This window comes from Symphalangus syndactylus, chromosome 8 (genome assembly GCF_028878055.3).
Source record: "Symphalangus syndactylus isolate Jambi chromosome 8, NHGRI_mSymSyn1-v2.1_pri, whole genome shotgun sequence".
NCBI classification, from domain to species: domain Eukaryota; kingdom Metazoa; phylum Chordata; class Mammalia; order Primates; family Hylobatidae; genus Symphalangus; species Symphalangus syndactylus.
This window is the reverse complement of record NC_072430.2, coordinates 78,812,168-78,826,101: the sequence shown is the minus strand read 5'-3', so window position 1 is coordinate 78,826,101 and position 13,934 is coordinate 78,812,168. Positions and strand designations below refer to the sequence as shown.

The 13,934-nt window shown below is 38.6% G+C and overlaps 1 protein-coding gene across 10 annotated transcripts in view; it reads left to right on the top strand.

Annotated features, from left to right (window-relative positions):
- Nucleotides 1–13,934, top strand: part of CHN1 (chimerin 1) — a 210,557-nt gene that overhangs the window by 178,828 nt on the left and 17,795 nt on the right. For all 10 annotated transcript variants that reach the window (XM_055289797.2, XM_055289798.2, XM_063645607.1 and 7 more), the window contains one exon: nucleotides 7,312–7,396. In XM_055289797.2, coding sequence (XP_055145772.1) covers nucleotides 7,312–7,396 — 85 coding nt within the window. The remainder of the gene's footprint in view (nucleotides 1–7,311; nucleotides 7,397–13,934) is intronic.

The window sequence follows — 13,934 nt, the reverse complement described above, 5'->3', positions numbered from 1 at the left end:
TAAGTAGAAGTGTTTTCGGTTATGGCATTTAACATTTTTGAACCTTGAGCATGATTCAGTTTGGAGGCAAAGCTATCAGGGGAAAAGAAATTAAAAAGAAATTGTCTTCTGAAACTTAAAAGAAGCCTAAACATTAAAATTATATATTTTATAATACTCTAAATACTCGTATTTTGAAATGGAATGTGTCTTTGAATTAATGGTTATATTTATTGTTTCATCATTATACAATCTGTACCTTGTAGCATATAATAATCAAAGGATTGCTTTGAGAACTTTGATATTTCCACATCCAGATTCCTGGGTTTCAGATTGATGGTTCTGTGTAAGGGCCACTATTTCAGCTCAGCACAGAACATCAACACCAGAAATTGTGTTTGTGTTCTAGCATTAATATGGTTGTTTACGATTCTAAGCAAGTTCTGTGCAAGCTTTGCATTCATTCTGTAATTTTAGATATATTTCTCCCTCAAAAATGTAGTGGTGATTGGGAATGTATAGATCATAAAGGAAACCATAAAAGAATTTAAGCTCTGTTAATAAGGCCTATATTGAATTGCGGTAAATGTGTTTTTATGAGAATAATTTATTTTTTCTGCACATATTTAAAATATTGTTTTGTATACCAATTAACATAAGCCATTTTTGTAATATTCATATGGGAGCAGAACTAAATTATTGTATTGCCCTGGTGACTGTCCTAATAGTCAGCATTGTTATAGTATGATCATATTTTACCAGCTTTTCCCTATAGTTATTGCTCACAGTTAAAGTTACATCATTTATTTGTGGTATGGTCAATGTATGTCTAGTAGGCTTTTATGGTATTTCTCTCAATTTTGAACAGTTTTCTTACTCTTTTTAGGTCACTAATTTTCTGTTATTTGTCATTCTCTTTGAAGCAATGCTTCTGTATTAACTACTTGTGTGGTTAAGTATGTGGCGCAGAAAGACCCTGCAAATTATCCCCTGTGTGGCCACCTCTGTAGCAGCTGGTTATACAGGCCATTAGCACCTGCGCCCCGTCCCCAGCTGCCTAGTGCCTCCCTCACTCCTGTCTGCTGCTGGCCAGTGGGCATGCCCTTCTATTCCAGGTACTTAGCCTTGGCCAGTGCTTAAAGCTATGTTTCAGCAAGTGCCTGGTGCATTTCTTCTGCCTTTCCTGCCATGGTCATCAGTTACACATCCATTTGATCAGGGCAAGAAGACTAGGAATGGCCAGCATAGTGTCAGTGCTTAACTGACATTATCGTGGTACTTAACTGAACCAAAACCTCGCTCTTTGTTAATAGATTATTACTCCAGAGTTATAGGGTGGTTAGTAGTTTTGACTAGATGTAACTTAACAAAGCAAGAAGTTATTGCCTTGATACTAAAGATATTCCTATAGTAAGTATTCCTCCTAATTTAAGTACTCTTGTATATATTTCTTGCTAATGATCATAGCCAGTATTATGTATTCTCTTTTCATGGCATAATAATATAAATCAAAGTACTTTAAACTGAAGTGGTGAAATTAGGGTTTGATTTTTTTTTTTTTTTTTTTTTTAGACGAGTCTTGCTCTGTAGCCCAGGGTGGAGTGCAGTGGCACTATCTCGGCTCACTGCAAGCTCCACCTCCTGGGTTCACGCCATTCTCCTGCCTCAGCCCATTCTCCTGCCTCAGCCTCCCGAGTAGCTGGGACTACAGGCGCCCGCCACCACACCTGGCTATTTTTTTGTATTTTTAGTAGAGACGGGGTTTCACCATGTTAGCCAGGATGGTCTCGATCTCCTGACCTCATGATCCACCCTCCTCGGCTTCCCAAAGTGCTGGGATTACAGGCGTGAGCCACCACGCCCGGCCAAATTAGGGTTTGATTTCTAAATCCCATATCATATGAACCAAAAAGTTTAAGACCATCTTGGTGAGACAAACACTGGTCACTTAAAAGAGTGCATTCTAGTTACCCTAAACATAAAAATGAGGGAAGAAAAAACTTTCCTGACCAGCTGCCTGCCTACCTACATTCCTTTCGTTTTGATTTTGTTCATCTGTTCTCTCCCCTCATCACCCAACACTGTGCTGGAGAACTGACTCATCACAGTCCCAAATGAGAAGCTGCAGCTGAAATGTCATTGCCACCTTCCCAAGCAAAATTTTATTTCCCATAATGTTCATATCATCTCCAACGTGGCTTACATTTGCAGCAAGCTTTGCAGGCATGCTCCTTGGCTATTTGCATCCGTGCTTATTTCTAAAGGGAATGTTTTGACTTGAAAGGAATAATGAAGATTAATGGTGAATTTTTCTTTCTCTTCCTATATCATGGATTTCTTTCTCAGTTTCTGTTACCGGCATTCAAACTGGAGATATGAATGCTGTAAACGTGATGAGAAGCAGGGTGTTTGTTTCCTTGTATAAGCCAGGATTTTAGTCTGAATAATGGCGGGCCCAACTGAAAATGACTTCAGTTTTTACCTAAGTCATTGCCTAGGAGACACATGACACTTGGCCTGTGCCATATGGGCCCCTCAATAGCCCACCCTTTCCCACCCTGTCCTTTGCAGCCTGCTTCTGACCAATGCCTTCACTGATAAGACTGTACTGGGGATCCATTAACTAATCCAGTCTTTCATCTCTGTTTCAACAGAGAAGTTAATGTGAAAGGAGTTGTTCACAGGTTAAAAGCAACCTCAAATGTCATGGTAATAAAATGGTCTTTTTTTTCCAGTTGCACAGGAGGGCTTTAAAACTAGTTCGTTTTGCCCTTTATTCATTAAAGTGTAATTCATGCCTTATACTCTGTCACTTTCATTTGTCGAGATGGACCAAAAGCTTTGGAGGTGGCCTAGAAAAAAATATCTGTGGCCCACTTACAAGGTTGCTTTTCTTGGGACCATTTTTGACTTCACTAATAATGTAATGGGGTGAAGCTGATTGTTCTTTTGAATTATGTCTTATCAGGAACCATACCCAGAGGAATGGGTTGCAGATTTCTAGGGGGTGTGGCAATTCTAGGCAAAAGTTGCTCTCTGTTGTGATTTAGAGCTTCAGGCCCAAGCCCTTGCACCCCTTGTGAACCCTTTCAGGCCTCCTTTCCCACATATCCCACCTAGTTCTTCCTTAGCATCCTGCAACACACAAATAGTCTTCAAGATGCAACTTATGGCTTTTTAATTATATTTTGAATATTCATTATATTCAGATTTCATTTTTAAAACAGGTAATTAAAATACAACAATGTCTAGTAAACAAAATTGTCTGCAGATGTCAGTGCCTGTAGAATTATCTATAGGAAACAGCACCTATTACCATTGTGCTAGATGGAGCAGTACAACTGAAAAGCTATTCTAAGTTGTATTATTTGTGCAATTGATTTTTTAAAGATATCTTTTTCTGAGTTGGCAAAGTATGTGACGTAAACATCATGATAATGTAAAACTGCATATAATGTGAAACATTTAGATAAAGCATAACAATCCACTTAAAAAGAAAATATTCATCACTTTTTGTTTAATGTGCTTGACACTGGCTGGTATAGTACGATTTTGTAATGTGTCACCCAAAAAGGAAACTTGCTTTCAAGTCCAGCGGCCCTTCTCTGAATTCCTGGCCAGTTTTAGCTCCAGTTCCTGTTCCCCACTTTGCCAAAACTCCTCATTTGCTCCATAACTGAACTTCCTTCCTGATGCTCAGAGACTATAAACTGCCAGGCATGAATTCCTGTAGCTTTCTCACCCCAGGCCCCACCACCAGTCCTGCACAGCCAGCCTCTCTCCTCCTACCCTCTTCCCTCCCAACTCAGGAAAGGGGAAAGTGATTTTCCTTGTATTCAAAGCTAATTGCTGTGCCCTGGATTGTCTCCAACATTTGACTTCTCCAGAGCCTTGCTCCATCAATGACCCTCTCTTTCTTATGAGTCAGCCTTCCCCTTCCCTTCCACAGTCCTCCCCACCTCACTTACAAACCAGTTTCTCTACTTCTGTACCTCTGTTAATGTCATTCTTCGCCAGTCACCAGACCTTAAACCCTTAACAGACCAGTTTCTTTCCCTCTCCGTTGCCTCTGTTTCAATTAGTTACCAAGCGCTGTTGATTCTGCCTCCTAAATAACTCTAGTTTGTCCCTTTTTCTCAGTCACCACTGCCCGAGTTCAGATCCACATCATCTCTTGTCTAGGTGACTGCCATAGCACCACCTTACCTAGTCTGTCTTCCTTCAGCCTTGCCCCCTCGACTGTGTCACTCTCCTTAACAATCCTCAGTGGCTCTGCATTGTTCACTGGACAGAATACAAATGTGTAGGCATTGAAAAGGCCCTGTCTGCCTCTCCTGTCTCCTGCCAGGCCAGTCGTTTCCACACCACCCAGACTGAACTTCCTTGCGGCTCTCTACATACCACATTGTTTCTCTCATGCCTTGTGTGTTTGATTTTCAACTCAGGACTTAGCTCATGGGTTGGTCTCTTCCCAGCTTCTCTCATACTTTGCAAATATTTTGATTAAAGTATTTTCACACTGTGTTTAGTAGGAGAAACCCCTTTTTATTTTTGTATAGGCCATCATTTAATTAATGTTTATGAATGAATAAAAATGACTAATTAATGAAAATCAGTATTTGTTTTGATGACCTTTAGGGGAATAAAAAAGACTCAAAGGCTACAGTAATCAACTTTTTACAAATATAATCCAGTGTCATAGAGTCATAGAGGTTACAGAATAAAGGAAACTTGAGATATATGGATTTTAGACATAAAAATTCAAGTGAGTTTTAGATATAAAACTTCAAAAGGGAATCCAGTTAAACCCTGTTATACAAATACAGTTTTGTAAGCTGCTGGTTCTGCAAGGCCTATTTCTAGAACATTTTCATGGAGAGCTACATAAGCTACCTTCTAAACGATTTAAAAAACAAAAAAAACCCAGCCTCAAATGGCTCAGGATGCCTTCATTAAAAAGCTGCCCAAGAATGAACTGTAAATAAATAACAATCTCCTAAAGATTACTTTCTGAGATACATGTGTAACCCTTTAATTGGAGAACATGGGGTCTGCTCGGACAGTTAAAATCCTCTCTTCAGCATATCAAGAAATATCCCAGGCTTTTTGAAATGCCACATTCACTGCTACTTTCAGGAAAGTGAGGAAAGGATTGGTTCTATTAAAACAGCTCAGTAGCCAGTGCTGTTTCCCAGATGCCTATTTGTTTAATAGCAAACAAAACACCTTCTACTCTTTTTGCTCTCCCTGTTTAACTTTCAGACACTTTATCATGAGATAACTGATAGGCACAAAATAATTCCTGAGACTTCCTTCGTACTTTCATTGCATCTTTAGTCACCTCACCAAGTAAATGATACTGATTATCCTGAGGTTTGGCAACCTATAAGTGAGTTTGCCTCCCAAAGACTTTCTCTAAAAGAAGCTTCACAATTCCATTGCTGTTTCATGATTATATAACTCTCTTTCTGAATCAGCACTGTCTACTTCACTCATTCCCATAAGAATAAAGCACGATTGCATGCTTTATCCAGTTTTATTCGCTCTGAAGAACACGGGGACATTACAGAGTATCTGGATGTTGATCTTGGGCTCTACTTCAGCAACTCCAGGAAATACTTTGAGTTTACAGGCTCTGAACATCGTTAACAATCCAGAGGCGACTGTGCCTGCATTCCTGACCCTCCTCCATGAAACACATAGAAGGGATTATGGCCTCCTTTTCAAAATCAACATAAAATTTTGTACTCAGACTCAGTTGGCAACAGCAAAGAGTTATAAGCACATACCTACTTTGAATGAACCCAGGGTTATCCCTTGCGGCTTTATATGGATATTTGGGCCAATGTAGTATTTTGAATTCTGATATACTATGTTTCATTGATTCTTATATGCATATTTTATTTTCCATTTTAATGTCTCCGAATTTGGGATTTGTCTTACAACCAATGGCTTGTCATGATTTAATTGGCATGGTTTTTCTAAATGGAGCACATAATGGTATGTCTTACATTTATGGTATTTTCATTTGAAGAAATAAGTTTCATATCTTAAAAATCATTTACTTGGTTTCTAAGACTTAGTCAATATGTTAATACAGCAATTGTAAAAATGACAATCTTAGCTGTGAATTTTATTATGTACAGTAGTTGTTTTGGCAGATATTTATGTTGGAATCAAATTGTAATTTACTGATAATATTGGAAATTTTATTAATTTTTAATGTTTAGAGTTTGGATTCATTGCTTCTGCAAAATATTCTACCAATATTTTTTCATCTGAGTTAACCTAGAATGCCTTCTCTTTCCTATATGTAAAAGAGATAGATATCTTAACATTTGAATCCTTTCTTCTTTGGGGATTCCTTTCTTTTTCAAGGAAAAGAAATCAAATACAGTAGAAAGAACCTTTATGAGCTGGAATGGTTAGTGAATAATTACTGTACTCAAACAAGGTTCCTGATAAACTGTACTTTCTGCAGTTGCTAAAATACATTTATTCTCTTTGCTAACATAATAAATATCAAATGTTTTAAGCAGAAATTGGGCTTTTTTGATGATTCTGATGTGACCCATCAATAAGTATCTCCTGGGTCTGTGATCCTACTCATGGTCACAGAAGTTAAATTATCTGAAAAATTCCTGACAGGACCCAAGACATACTCTATATGGCCACTCATTCCTTTTCATGTCATAGTACTGTAGAAATAGCATAGTACATAGAAATGCCAGTATTTGTATAGATTGGGGTGCCTGCACCTGAGGGGACATTGGAAAACTCCATTATGTAGTTTTCAAAAGTGAGTTACAAAATATTGGTCTGATTTATCATTCCTAAAACAAAGAAATCAAGCTCTGAAAAAAAATGTTAACTGCTTGTCAGTTTCACTCAACCAAGGTTCTTTTAAATGCAGCCATGTTGCCCCTTCATTACTAACCGTGGGCTGGATGCGGTGGCTGACGCCTGTAATCCCAGCACTTTGGGAGGCCAAGGCAGGCAGATGCTTGAGCTCAGAAGTTCAAGACTAGCCTGGGCAACATGGTAAAACCCTGTCTCTACAAAAAATACAAAAATTATCTGGGTGTGGTCGTGTGTGCCTGTAGTCCCAGCTACTCGGGAGGCTGAGGTGGGAGGATCACTTGAGGGAAGCCGCAGTGAGCTGTGATACACCACTGCACTCCAGCCTGGGCAACAGTGAGACCCCATTTCTCTCTCTTTCTCTCATATATATATATAGAATATGTGGCTTGTATATTAGTGCTTTGATATGAAACAGTCTTCTCATCCATGTGTTTCCCCTTTCCTGACTTTGCCCCTCTTTTTTTTTTTCAGGTGCATACATTCAGAGGGCCACACTGGTGTGAATACTGTGCCAACTTTATGTGGGGTCTCATTGCTCAGGGAGTGAAATGTGCAGGTAAGAGCTCTTGCCTTGTCTCTGGATTGAGTCAGTTGTGAAGTTATAAGAGGTGAGGTAGAAGGAGACTTGTTATGCATATCCAGTAGGCTGGATCCTGATTTGGTCTTGTGCACATGCAGTAGGCCAGATTCTCAGGCAGCCACTTTGGAAATTTGATATTTTATCTGCTCTTAACCTTCTGGCACTTGATGGACAGCATACTAGGGATCTGGCATTAGTCCACTGAAAAGAGAGAAGTCAGCTTGTTCAAAAAGTCTGATAAAAGGAGATAAAAGTAAGGCAGTTATATTTAATACTTGCCTTTGATGTTGCAGTAACTAAATTTATAAAAATGATTTTTTTAAAGCAATGTACAGGGACCTATGATTGTTGCCTTGGAAACCGAATTTTAAAGATAACTTGTTAAGCTGGATTGTCCTTACTAAATTTTTGTGAAATCAAATTGAAGCTTTAAAAATCTGTGAATTCATCTTCAGAGATGGTTACCAAATTCTGAAAAACCACTTAGTCACTAATATTTTCTGTGTGGTTTTTGAAATCAAATACTTTTTGTAAAATATGACCATGAATATTTAGATATAAATTTAGAAACCATAAGATTTACACATACAGAAATAGCCAACACAAGGATGTATTGAGATACTTTGTGAAATAAAGTACTTATTTATATCATGTGAAATCCATTTGTATAGAGCAACTATACTGAATACTGGCCATTTATCCAAACTACTTTAAATTTTTTTTTTTTTTTTTTTTTCTGAGACAGAGTCTTGCTCTGTCGCCCAGGCTGGAGTGCACTAACGCGATCTCGGCTCACTGCAAGCTCCACCTCCCAGGTTCACGCCATTCTCTTGCCTCAGCCTCCCGAGTAGCTGGGACTACAGGTGCCCACCACCACGCCCGGCTAATTTTTTGTCTTTTTTTGTAGTAGAGACAGAGTTTCACCATGTTAGCCAGGATGGTCTCGATCTCCTGACCTCGTGATCTGCCCACCTCAGCCTCCCGAAGTGCTGGGATTACAGGCGTGAGCCACCGCACCCGGCCCAAACTACTATAAATTCTGACATAGACTTAAAAATAATCATGTAAATTTTAAATGTCTAGTATTTTGTCATAAAAGTTTCCTTTTGCTATTTAATTTGTAAAACTAAAAAATATCTTCTTACATGTCTTTTAGCATGAAGCTTTACACTAAAAAAATATACTAAGTATTTCAAAATGGTAACTATAGTAACTGTCAGATTTATCACTATAAACATCATTTCTTTTATGGCATGATTTTTAAATGGAATATTTTTGTTGTCCATTATGTGCAGAAATTTCTGGGGTCTGATTCTTATTTCTAAATTGCATTTCCTTTGAATAGCAAGATATAATATGTATTGCATGGAAATGTTCCAAGTCGCTCTTCTTTCAGTTATTATTCCCTTAGTATCACTAAAATGTAATAAGGTTCCAGGCATATGTCACCATTCAAGGACCTTCCTGCCACAGGGAGTGGGATAAGAATCCTACACATGTGGACTTGGAGCTGTGCAGAGGTGTTCATCAGGGAGTGCCTCAGCTCAGAGTCGAAGCTCAGAGTGAATGAGGAAAGGCTTGCTGTGGCTGGTGGTTATCCAGAGTTGGGATGAAGAAGGCCATGGTTGTGCCTTTGCACTGGAGGGAAACAGTAGAATGGAAAGTGTTGATAAAGTGGAGGTATTGAGGCAGTGTGCATTGCAGTTTCACAAAGGCAGATGGAATACTCTTTCCAAAGCACAAATTGCCTGCTCGAGAACAATGGTCTCAATGAGCCCAGTTTGCCTTTATGAGACAGTCTTGTCCAGCTGATACTCAGAAACAGTTTTTAAAGTGTTTTATGACTGTCACAAACTTAAAAGCTTTTCTTTCATGAGTAAGGGTGTATATCATTTCCATTTTGAAAAAGTGAAGGCCATCTATATAAGAATTCTTAGCTATTAATAGAGAATAGGTACAGCAACTATGAATAATCTTTGGGAATATGCTACAACCCCAATCATGTTATAAAGAAATGTTTTGGAACATTTATCATGTCAATCATATGGGGGAAAGGAGAAAGAATTCATCCCCATCTCCACAGCCACCCACATTAATAGCCTCTACCTCTTATTGTGAGTGAAGGTCAGGAATTGAAAGAAAAGCCCTGAGGAGATTTTTCATTTTATGTTATATCTTGTCCTTAAAAGCATTATATTCAGTGTGATTTGAACCATATTAATGGTAATACAAGCACAAGTCAACTCATTTGAAAACACGGAGGGTTGGAATTTGAATTCATTCTGTTTTCTATGACAACTAATTATATTTGGATTGACAGTGAGATTCTTAGGTCTGAAGTGGCTTTGAGGCTCATCTGGCCTTTGACTATCTAAATCCAAATGCAAAGAATTGAGAATTTAAAGAGAGAGTGCACACTAGCTGTGATAAGCTGAAAAATAGCTCCCCAGAGATGTCTGCTTCTAATTCTCAGAACAACATTCCTTGTTCCTTTCAGGGCACGAAGAATGTTGCAGATGTCATTTAAATTAAGGATATTGAGATGGGGAGTTTTGGGTTGCTATGACAAAATACCACAGACTGGGTAGTTTATAAATAAGAGAAATTTATTTCTCACAGTTCTGGAGGCTAGGAAGTCCAAGATCAAGCTGCCAGCAGGTTCAGTGTCTGGTAAGGGTCCAAGCTCTGCTTCCAAGATGGCGCCTGGAAAGCTGTGTCCTCCAGAGGGGAGGTGCCTACAATGCAGTGTCCTCATGATTTGGCAGAAGAGTATAAAAGGGGCCAACTCCCTCTGTCAAGCCCCTTTATAAGAGCACCTAATCCCCATTCACAGGGGAGGCGCCCTCAACCTAATCATCTCTGAAAGGTGCCATCTCTTAATACTGTCACATTAGCAACACCTGAATTTTTGAGGGGACGCTTTCAAACCACAGCAGGGAGAGTACCCTAGATTGTCAAGGGAGGCCTAGTATAATCACAATCATAAGGGCCCTTATAAAAGGGAGGCGAGAGGTTGATAGTCAGAGAAAGATGATACAAGGACAGAAGCAGAGGTCAAAGGGAAGAGAAGATGCTATGCTGCCAGCTTTGAAGACAGAGGAAGGAGCCACAAGCCAAGGAATGCAGGTGGTCTTTGGAAACTGGAAAAGGCAAGGAAAGAAGTGGATTCTCCCCTAAGCCTCCGGAAGAAACGCAGACCCGCTAACACCTTGATTTTAGCCCAGTGAAAGTGATTTTGAACTTCTGACCTCCAGAATTGTGAGATAATATATGCTTGATGTTTCAAGCCAGGAGTTTGTGGTATTAATAATTTGTTATAGCAGGAATTGTGAACTAATGCACTAACCACTAAACACTAAAGGTATTCTTTCCAAAGAAAAAATGGCAGGCTGTCAGAAAAGAAATGTATTTATCTGCCTTTGATTCCTGAGACAGCTTGCTTTGTTCTGCCTTCTTTTTTCAAAATCCACCAAGGCAAAAGAGAGCTTGTCAGGAATGTTTAAAGGAGTGTTTGCCAAAAGCAGCAATTTTGTGTCCCTCGCCACAGCCCTTTTTTAAACATCATGTAAAGGTATTGGGTGATGTTCCAACCACCAGGCTGGCCAAGTTGCTGTAGGAGTCAGACTAAATCCAGCTAATACCAGGCAAGCTGTCCCTTCAGGACTGAAAGCGCTGGCTTGCTGCTAAGCACACCACAGCGATGAGGACAACTGAGGGAGCAGCAGGGACGATCCTGAGAATGCTAATCATTACATTACATGGGCTATTCAAAACCACGCAGTGCAAGGTGACATTGCAGGTATTACAGTCTTACCCACCAAAGTCACCCGTCCTCTAGCCTCCTCTGAAGTGAAGCAAGTGATGTTGCAAGGGCATAGCTAACTGCAGATTGGGAATGGTGCTACTCCAGCTGGAATATTTATGACCTGAGTAGGTAGCCTTTAACAATCAAGTTCAAAGGATGGTCGTTGTTCATTTAGAATAGTTACTTTGAATAGTATTTTTCTTTATGAAAGGTAAGCTTATAGGCTAATCTATTATTATGTAATCATGGAGACTGTCAAACATTCATCTTTAAAAAAAGACCATTATTCTAGCAGCATTCCTGAATTGTTTTCATCTTAGCCTTACCAGAATATTCTAAGAAATTAAGAAGGATAATTATTTCAAATCAGACATATCAGTTTAATGTTGGTTATTTATGAAAGTGACTTCGTATTTTCAGTGTATCATTATCTTTGCTGCCTCCAAAGGGAAATGGCAGCAGTTTTCCTAATAATAAAGTGTAAGTATTTATTACTTGAGGTATACAAGCCCTTTTAGGTTGCAGAAAATAAGTGGAAGTAATGTTTTTTATTTTAACTGCTGTTTTGATTGATTGTACCTAAAGAGTTATGTTTGTCCTTGTAAGCCAGTGAGAAGTTGGTAAGACTTGCTTAAAAGTTTCATGGAGCCCCTTTTAGTTGGAAACAATATTTTCATCAATATTCCAAAGAACAAAGCATTCTTCTTAATTTTGCTTATGAAAATAATTACTTCTGATGCATATTAAAATACAAGCTATTCCACTTTCCTGGGGGAAAAAACCAAGAGATATGTTTCAAAACAAGTTTTTATTTGCCATTATTTAAAATATGAACAGAGAGAATAATGATTATAATTTCAAATCTTATTAACATAATGTTATCCTTTAATCCTGTCAATAGAATGTAAATATCAGCTATTCCTTTCAAGAAGTTAATTTCTGTGCTTTCTAGACATAAAACCTGTGTTTTAGCAAAATCAAGCCCCAGAAAATCTGAAAGTAACCTGAAGTTGGTAGTCTAAGTAATAGAAATGTTTTATTAAGAAAGTATAGAATAAAATGTGACTTGAATTTTTTATTCTTCCTTTCATATGTTTATTCTATGCTTATTAACTTGAGAAATTGGAAGGGAGAAATGTGATTTAATAGTAACATAAAAATAACCCACCAAACCAAGAGATTCAACAAATGAAATCATTTATGTACCTTTTATTATTATTATTATTTGTAGTATAGAGCTTCCCTGAGAGAAATGGAACTGTATAAGAGTTATATGACTTTAATAAATAAGTATGAAAACCAAATAAAGCCTTAATGGCAAACTGAAATATTGATATACCGTTAGTCCCTGAAGCAGCAGTTTTCAGAGCAAGCTCAGGGCTAGCGAATTGCACTGTGAATGTAAGTATATAAAAATCAGCTTTATTTTAATGACTTTGCCCTGTCTTTGGCAAAGACTTCATATCCAGTCCTGCCAAAAATTTAGCCTTTCATATACATTTTTAAAATTGAGCATAAAATATTAATATTTTCCCATAGTTTTATCTTATTTAAATAAAAGAGAGAACATCAGTTTAGAAAACATTTCCCTCTTCCTTAAATACCTAAATCTGAGCTCACTCGTCACTTTATCCAGTCTTCACTGAGTTCCAAATAAGCTTAGGAACCTGCTGATGTTTAAAATGGGAGATGAATACTGGATGTGGTAACCCACGCCTATAATCCCAGCACTTTGGGAGGTCAAGGCAGGTGGACTATCTGAGGTCAGGAGTTCGATACCAGCCTGGCCAATATGGTGAAACCCCATCTCTACTAAAAATACAAAAAATTGGCCGGGCGTGATGGCTCACGCCTGTAATCCCAGCACTTTGGGAGGCCGAGGTGGGCAGATCACAAGGTCAGGAGATCAAGACCATCCTGGCTAACACGGTGAATCCCCGTCTCTACTAAAAATATAAAAAATAAGCCGGGCGTGGTGGTGGGCACCTGTAGTCCCAGCTACTCCGGAGGCTGAGGCAGGAGAATGGCATGAACCCGGGAGGTGGAGCTTGCAGTGAGCCAAGATCACGCCACTGCACTCCAGCCTGGGCAACAGAGCAAGACTCTGTCTCAAAAAAAAAAAAAAAAAAAAAAAAAAATTAGCTGGGCGTAGTGGCGCATGTCTGTAGTCCCAGCTACTTGGAGACTGAGGCATGAGAATTACTTGAACTGGGAGGCAGAGGTTGCAGTGAGCCAAGATCGTGCCATTGACTCCAGCCTGGGTGACAGAGCAAGACCCTGTTTAAAAAAAAAAAAAAAAAAAAATTGGGGGATGACTCCAAACATTCAAAGGAAAAAAGTCAATACCAAAAACCATTAGTGCCATTCAGATGTTTTATGTGCATGCATCACAATTTTACTTTTTTGCTTTCTACTGGATTTTTATACATAGGGAAAGAATATGACAAAACAAGTTTCATCATTGCATTTTAAAAACCCTACCAGATCAATTATATATATAGATATCTATAAGGGGACTCATTTGGGTAAAATATAGCAATGTTTTGTAAACTCAAGTCTATACAATGAATAATGGGTACAATATACATTTTTGAATAAGAGGTTGAAAATAGCAAATTCATCTTCAATAATGGAAAATATAACTTTGAGTACATGATGTACTGTATGGTATACGTGGGGGAAAGTGGTGTGTGTGAGCCAGTGGAAAGA